Source organism: Brassica napus, unplaced genomic scaffold (assembly GCF_020379485.1).
Source record: "Brassica napus cultivar Da-Ae unplaced genomic scaffold, Da-Ae ScsIHWf_2564;HRSCAF=3311, whole genome shotgun sequence".
Classification (NCBI taxonomy): Eukaryota; Viridiplantae; Streptophyta; class Magnoliopsida; order Brassicales; family Brassicaceae; genus Brassica; species Brassica napus.
The window spans coordinates 15,382-24,726 of NW_026015878.1; the positions used below are offsets into that span (position 1 = coordinate 15,382).

The 9,345-nt window shown below is 27.4% G+C and overlaps 1 protein-coding gene across 1 annotated transcript; it reads right to left on the reverse strand.

Annotated features, from left to right (window-relative positions):
- Positions 1-836: 836 nt before the first annotated feature.
- Positions 837-1,674, reverse strand: LOC125601436 (cysteine-rich receptor-like protein kinase 41; the record flags this gene model as incomplete). Its single annotated transcript, XM_048773614.1, has 1 exon — positions 837-1,674. A coding segment is annotated over exon 1 (838 nt), but the record flags the coding sequence as incomplete, so codon positions are not given.
- Between the last annotated feature and the right edge of the window lie 7,671 nt (positions 1,675-9,345).

Here is a 9,345-nt window from a genome sequence, read left to right on the forward strand (position 1 = left end):
AGTATATAAAGTATTTACCAAAAACTCAATATTTTCGTAGGGATTAACGCATAGATTTTGGAAAAAATTCAAAAATACGACAATATTGTTTTAATGCATAGTTGCATCCTGCACTAACATATGATGATGTTCAAAGAGGTTTGGAGCCTTTATTATCTCTGTTTTTTAAAAAATAGTGATTTTATAGTGGTTATTCCATCGATTTATAGAGTATTATGAATTTTTACTAAATTTATTGATAAAAAAAATTATAACGATTCCCATATGCCATGAAAAAAATCTTAAAATACATTGATATAAATGTAGAATGTGGTTAGACTAAACAATTGATAAAAAATTATTAATTAGTAAAATAGATTTTTAAAATAATCTATTTTAATAGAGTAGATTGCTTATTCTCATTTAATCGTGTGAACAAAAAAATTTGTATATCACTTAATATATGTAAATATTAAGATTTCTTTCTGTATAACTCTGACCTTGGTCTCTCTTTGTATGTATATTAGTGATTATATACTCTATAATATCATTCAAATCACTACCAAAAACATAACATTGTTCAACAGACAACACCTTCTGTCCAGTCATGGATAAGTAGTCGTCTCTCGTTCTTGCTCATCCAAGCAGAACCTAAAAGCGTCATTTTTTTTTTTGTAACACAGAGTTTCAATCGTTTAGATAAATTAAAACTTGCGTTCATATTTTATTTTTAAGGTTACAAAAGTGTTTTTTCAATACAAAGGTTGATAAGCTCATTATATATAGAGTACTTTGTTTTCTATAACAAATTTTGATAAACACAAGAGTAGCTAATGCAAGTACTCTTCTTCTTTTACTCTGTTCTGGTCTTGGTTTTCTTGGTAGATCAGACTCATACTCGCTCTCGATAAGGAAGAATCTCAAGTTAGTCTCTATCTGAAAGCTACAGCTAGGACAAAACCATCTGAGCCCTAATCTCCCTTTGGTCGCGTTCCCAAAACCATAGTTGAGACATTTGTTGCAGTCTCTCTCAGACAAATCTGGCGTGCACTGCACGGAAGCGAAGAATGTTGTGTTAGGTTGTGGACCAGTACCATTTCCTTGAGCATACTTCCTCTTAACTCCACCTGCTGCAGCTTCTTGTCTGAGTCGGTTAAGTAACTCGCTTTGCAAACGAATAAACTCGTCTTTATCTCCCGCTGCATCATTAGGCTTTGCTGCCTCCAAGACTGGACTCGTTTCGAGTTTCCCTAGAATCGGTTTGTCTGAGTAACGAAACATACATTTCGTGGCACGTACGTAAGCTTCTCTATGAGCTGGACAGTAAGTTGTGGTGGTTAGGTTTACTGCAGCTTGGGAGATACAGTTGAGACAATCTACTCGTGTGAGGACTCTGTTGCAGAGTCCAGTGGCTTCTACTCGTTCTTGATCTCCGACCGAGAAGTGGTAGAAGTTGTAGGTGTTTGAATGGCGAGAAGGGATTGATGAGACAAGACGGTTAAGGTTGTTGGAGAATAAAGATCCGGAGAAGTTGCTTTGTTTGGATAAACATGCTGTGTTTGAAGGGAAGTTCCATATAGAACTGTCTATGTTGACGGTGATTAGTTGTGCTAAGCTGAGAAAAGGGATGAAAAAGAACAAGAACGAGAAGAACAGCAAGTGTTGTGGTCGAGAAGAAGAACATGTCATAACCATAGTGAATGATCAGATTTTGAATGTTTTAGTTTCTTCAGTGGTTTTCTTAGTTTATATATTCGAAACCGAACCAAATAAAACGCTAAGTCCATAGACCGAAAACAATGAAAAGTCTATAGAAAGAAAAAATCTTTAAGATCTTGTTTTTTTTTTAATGAAAAAGTGACAATTTAATTATTACTTTAAAAATCAAACGCCCGTTGTTGTTGATCCCGTGACTTGCGTCAACATAGAGGGTCCCTGCTACATCGCTATAACAATGTCATTAGATAGCTGAATTGCGGTTGTAATCTAGGATGGTAGAACTTGAAACCTCGAGGAAGAAGATGTTGATTTACAAAAAAAATTGTTAAGCTTATAAAACCATTCGTTCACTGACTAGACAAAACTACCAAAAGTGTGGTGGTATAAAAGTAGTTTTACGTTTATGGTAAACGTACGATATACTGAAGCCAATACTTTTTAGTGTTGTTTTAAAAAATTCAATCACATTCTACATTTGTATTAATGTATGTTAAACTCTCTTTTATGATGCATGAAAATCGTTTTAATTTTTTTAAAATTAATTTAGTAAAACTTCATATACTCCCTCAATTAGTGGACTAACCATTATAAAATCGCTACTCTCAAGAGAAATAGAGACAAAAAAGTTTTCAAACCTCTTTGACCATCATCGTATATTAGTACACGAGGCAACTATGTATTAAAACAATAGTGTTATATTTTTGAATTTTTCTCAAAATCTATGTGTTAACCCCTACGAAATATTGAGTTTTTGGTAAATGGTTTATATACTTAAGCCTATAATATTTAGTGTTGTTTTAAAATTTCTAACCACATTCTACATTTGTATTAATGTATTTTAAGCTCTTTTTCATGGTTTATGGAAATCGTTATAGTATTTTTATCAATTAATTTTGTAAAACTTCATAATACTTCCTAAATCGATGGAATAACCACTAAAATCACTATTTTCTTGAAAACGGAGACAACAAAGGCTGAAAACCTCTTTTAACATCATCATATGTTAGTGCAGGATGCAACTATGCATTAAAACAATCTTGTCGTATTTTTAAAAAATTTCTCAAAATCTATGTGTTAACCCCTACGAAAATATTGAGTTTTCGGTATATATTTTATATAATGAAGCCTATAATCTTTAGTATTGTTTTAAAATTTCTAACAATATTCTGCATTTGTATTAATGTATGTTAAACTCTCTTTCATAGTAAATGAGCATCGTTCAATTGTTTTTATAAATTAATTTAGTAAAACTTCATGTACTCCCTAAATTAGTGGACTAACCATTATAAAATCGCCACCCTCTAGAGAAATGGCGACAAAAAAGTTTCCAAACCTCTTTGACAATCATCATATATTAGTACATAAGACAACTATGTATTAAAGCAATAGTGATATTTTTTAATTTTTTTTCAAAATCTATCTCTTAACCCCTACGAAAATACTGAGTTTTTAGTAAATATTTTATATACTTAAGCCTATAATCTTTAGTATTGTTTTAAAATTTCTAACCACATTCTACATTTTTTTTAATGTATTTTAAGCTCTTTTCATGGTATATGGAAATAGTTATAGTTTTTTATCAATTAATTTAGTAAAACTTCATAATATTCTATAAATGGATGGAATAACCACTATAAAATCACTATTTTCTTGAAAACCGGAGACAACAAAGGCTGAAAACCTCTTTGAACATCATCATATGTTAGTGCAGGATGCAACTATGCATTAAAATAATATTGTCATATTTTTTAAAAATTTCTCAAAATCTATGTGTTAACCCCTACGAAATATTGAGTTTTCGGTATATATTTTATATACTGAAGCCTATAATATTTAGTGTTATTTAAAATTTCTAACCATATTCTACATTTGTATTAATGTATGATAAACTCTCTTTCATGGTAAATGAGGATCGTTCAATTGTTTTTATAAATTAATTTAGTAAAACTTCATATACTCCCTAAATTAGTAGACCGACCATTATAAAATATCTATTCTCTAGAGAAATGGAGAAAAAAAGATTTTGAACCTCTTTGACCATAATCATATATTATTACATGAGGCAACTATTTATTAAAGCAATATTTTAAATTTTTTTCTCAAAATCTATGTGTACCCCTACGAAAATACTGAGTTTTTGGTAAATGTTTTATATACTGAAGCCTATAATCTTTAGTGTTGTTTTAAAAATTTTAACCACATTCTGCATTTGTATTAATATCTTTTAAGCTCTTTTTCATGGTATATGGAAATCGTTATAGTTTTTTTATCAATTAATTTAGTAAAACTTCATAATACTACCTAAATCGATGGAATAACCACTATAAAATCACTATTTTCTTGAAAAACGGAGACAACAAAGGTTGAAAACCTCTTTGAAAATCATCATATGTTAGTGCAAGATGCAATTATGCATTAAAACAATATTGTCGTATTTTTAAAAAATTTCTCAAAATCTATGTGTTAACCCCTATGAAAATATTGAATTTTTGGTATATATTTTGTATACTGAAGCCTATAATCTTTAGTATTGTTTTAAAATTTCTAACCATATTCTGCATTTGTATTAATGTATGTTAAACTCTCTTTCATGGTAAATGAGCATCGTTCAATTGTTTTTATAAATTAATTTAGTAAAACTTCATATACTTCCTAAATTAGTGGACTAAACATTATAAAATCACTATTCTCTTGAGAAATTGAGACAAAAAAGTGGTTCCAAACCTCTTTGACCATCATCATATATATTTTTATATAAGACAACTATGTATTAAAGCAATAGTGATATTTTTTTGAATTTTTCTCAAAATCTATGTTTTAACCCCTACGAAAATACTGAGTTTTTAGTAAATGTTTTGTATACTTAAGCCTATAATATTTAGTGTTGTTTTAAAATTTCTAACCACATTCTACATTTTTATTAATGTATTGTAAGCTCTTTTTCATGGTATATGGAAATCGTTATAGTTATTTTATCAATTAATTTAGTAAAACTTCATAATACTCCCTAAATGGATGAAAAAACAACTATAAAATCACTATTTTCTTGAAAAACAGAGACAACAAAGGCTGAAAACCTCTTTGAACATCATCATATGTTAGTGCAGGATGCAACTATGCATTAAAATAATATTGTCATATTTTTTAAAAATTTCTCAAAATCTATGTGTTAACCCCTACGAAAATATTGAGTTTTTGGTATATATTTTATATACCGAAGCCTATAATCTTTAGTTTTGTTTTAAAATTTATAACCATATTCTACATTTGTATTAATGTATGCTAAACTCTCTTTCATGGTAAATGAGCATTGTTCAATTGTTTTAATAAATTAATTTAATAAAACTTCATATACTCCCTAAATTAGTGGACTAACCATTATAAAATCGATATTCTCTAGATAAATGGAGGAAAACAAAAGTGGTTCCAAACTTTTTTGACCAGGAGGCAACTATGTATTAATCGAAATATTATTATATTTTTTTGAATTTTTCTCAAAATCTTTGTGTTAAACCCTACGAAAATATTGAGTTTTTGGTAAATAATTTTTATACTGAAGACTATAATCTTTAGTGTTGTTTTAAAATTTCTAATCATATTCTATATTTGTATTAATGTATGTTAAAATCTCTTTAATAGCAAATGAGCATCGTTCAATTGTTTTTATAAATTAATTTAGTAAAAATTCATATACTCCCTAAATTATTGGACTAATTATTATAAAAAAACTATTCTCTAGAGAAATTGAGACAAAAAGGTTCTAAACCTCTTTAACCATCATCATATATTAGTACATGAGGCAACTAAGTATTAAAGCAATATTGTTATATTTTTTGAACTTTTCTCAAAATTTATGAGTTAACCCCACGAAAATAATGAGTTTTTGGTAAATACTTTATATACTGAAGCCCATAATCTTTAGTGTTGTTTTAAAATTTATAAACATATTACACATTTGTATTAATGTATGATAAACTCTCTTTCATGGTAAATAAGCATTATTCAATTGTTTTTATAAATTAATTTAGTTAAACTTCATATACTCCCTAAATTAGTACTGACTAACCGTTATAAAATCGCTATTTTCTAGTGAAATGGAGACAAAAAAAAGGTTTCAAACTTATTTGGCCATCATCATATATTAGTACTGGAGGCAGCTATGTATTAAAGCAATAGTGTTATATTTTTGAATTTTTCTCAAAATCAAAGTTTTTATCCTTACAAAAATATTGAGTTTTTGGTAAATCTTTTATATACTTAAGCCTATAACATTTAGTGTTGTTTTAAAATTTCTAACCACATTCTACATTTGTATTAATGTATTTTAAGCTCTTTTTCATGGTCTATGGAAATCGTTATAGTATTTTTATCAATTAATTTTGTAAAACTACATTTGTATTAATGTATTTTAAACTCTCTTTCATAGTAAATGAGCATCGTTCAATTGTTTTTATAAATTAATTTAGTAAAACTTCATGTACTCCCTAAATTAGTGGACTAACCATTATAAAATCGCCACCCTCTAGAGAAATGGCGACAAAAAAGTTTCCAAACCTCTTTGGCAATCATCATATATTAGTACATAAGACAACTATGTATTAAAGCAATAGTGATATTTTTTGAATTTTTCTCAAAATCTATCTCTTAACCCCTACGAAAATACTGAGTTTTTAGTAAATGTTTTATATACTTAAGCCTATAATCTTTAGTGTTGTTTTAAAATTTCTAACCACATTCTACATTTGTTTTAATGTATTTTAAGCTCTTTTTCATGGTATATGGAAATCGTTATAGTTTTTTATCAATTAATTTAGTAAAACTTCATAATACTCCATAAATGGATGGAATAACCACTATAAAATCACTATTTTCTTGAAAAACGGAGACAACAAAGGCTGAAAACCTCTTTGAACATCATCATATGTTAGTGCAGGATGCAACTACGCATTAAAACAATATTGTCATATTTTTTAAAAAATCTCAAAATCTATGTGTTAACCCCTACGAAATATTGAGTTTTCGGTATATATTTTATATACTGAAGCCTATAATATTTAGTGTTGTTTTAAAATTTCTAACTGTATTCTATATTTGTATTAATGTATGATAAACTCTCTTTCATGGTAAATGAGCATCGTTCAATTGTTTTTATTAATTAATTTAGTAAAACTTCATATACTTCCTAAATTAGTAGACTAACCATTATAAAATCGCTATTCTCTAGAGAAATGGAGAAAAAAGGTTTTAAACCTCTTTGACCATCATCATATATTATTACATGAGGCAAATATTTATTAAAGCAATATTTTTAATTTTTTAAATTTTTTCTCAAAATCTATGTGTACCCCTACGAAAATACTGAGTTTTTGGTAAATGTTTTATATACTGAAGCCTATTATCTTTAGTGTTGTTTTAAAATTTTTAACCACATTCTACATTTGTATTAATATCTTTTAAGCTCTTTTTCATGGTATATGGAAATCCTCATAGTTTTTTTTATCAATTAATTTAGTAAAACTTCATAATACTACCTAAATCGATGGAATAACCACTATAAAATCACTATTTTCTTGAAAAACGGAGACAACAAAGGCTGAAAACCTCTTTGAAAATCATCATATGTTAGTGCATGATGCAAATATGCATTAAAACAATATTTTCGTACTTTTAAAAAATTTCTCAAAATCTATGTGTTAACTAACCCCTATGAAAATTTTGAATTTTTGGTATATATTTTGTATACTGAAGCCTATAATCTTTAGTATTGTTTTAAAATTTCCAACCATATTCTGCATTTGTATTAATGTATGTTAAACTCTCTTTCAAGGTAAATGAGCATCGTTCAATTGTTTTTATAAATTAATTTAGTAAAACTTCATATACTCTCTAAATTAGTGGACTAACCATTATAAAATCGCTATTCTGTAGAGAAATGGAGACAAAAGGTTCTAACCCTCTTTGACCATCATCATATATTGGTACATGAGGAAACTATTTATTAAAGCAATATTGTTAATTTTTTGAATTTTTTTTCAAAATCTATGTGTTAACAACCCCTACGAAAATATTTAGTTTTTGGTAAATGTTTTATATACTGAAGCCTATAATCTTTAGTGTTGTTTTAAAATTTTTAACCACATTGTACATTTGTATTAATATCTTTTAAGCTCTTTTTCATGGTATATGGAAATCGTTATAGTTTTTTATCAATTAATTTAGTAAAACTTCATAATACTCTTTAAATCGATAGAATAACCACTATAAAATCACTATTTTCTTGAGAAACTGAGACAACAAAGGTTGAAAACCTCTTTGAATATAATCATATGTTAGTGCATGATGCAACTATGCATTAAAACAATATTTTCGTATTTTTTAAAAAAATTCAAAATCTATGTGTTAACCCCTACGAAAATATTGAGTTTTTGGTATATATTTTAGATATTGAAGCCTATAATCTTTAGTGTTGTTTTAAAATTTATAACCATATTCTATATTTGTATTAATGTATGATAAACTCTCTTTCATAGCAAATGAGCATCGTTCATTTGTTTTTATAAATTAATTTATTAAAAATTCATATACTCCCTAAATTAGTGGACTAATTATTATAAAATCTCTATTCTCTAGAGAAATGGAGACAAAAAGGTTCTAAACCTCTTTAACCATCATCATATTAGTACAGGAGGCAACTATGTATTAAACCAATATTGTTATATTTTTTGAATTTTTCTCTAAATCTATGTGTTAACCCTAAGAAAATATTGAATTTTTGGTAAATACTTTATATATTGAAGCCTATAATCTTTAGTGTTGTTTTAAAATTTATAACCATATTATACATTTGTATTAATGTATGATAAACTCTCTTTCATGGTAATAAGCATTATTCAATTGTTTTTATAAATTAATTTAGTAAAACTTCATATACTCCCTAAATTAGTGGAATAACCATTATAAAATCGCTATTCTCTAGATAAATAGAGACAAAAAAGGTTTCAAACCTCTTTGACCATCATCATATATTAGTACAGGAGGCAACTATATATTAAAACAATATTGTTATGTTGTTTTATTTTTTCTCAAAATCTATGTGTTAACCCCCTACGAAAATACTGAGTTTTTGGTAAATGTTTTATATACTGAAGCCTCTAATCTTTAGTGTTGTTTTAAAATTTCTAACCACATTCTAAATTTGTATTAATGTCTTTTAAGCTCTTTTTCATGGTATATGGAAATCGTTATAGTTTTTTTATCAATTAATTTAGTAAAACTTCATATACTCCCTAAATTAGTGGACTAACCATTGTAAAATCGCTACTCTCTAGAGAAATAGAGACAAAAAAGGTTTCAAACCTATTTGACCATCATCATATATTACTACAGGAGGCAACTAAGTATTAAAGCAATATTGTTATATTTTTTGAATTTTTCTCAAAATTTATTTGTTAACCCCTTGCGAAAATATTGAGTTTTTGGTAAATGTTTTATATACTAAAGCCTATAATCTTTAGTGTTGTTTTAAAATTTCTAACCATATTCTTCATTTGTATTAATTTATGTTAAACTCTCTTTCATGGTAAATGAGTATCGTGTTGGATAAACATGCTGTGTTTGAAGGGAAAGTTCCATATAGAACTGTCTATG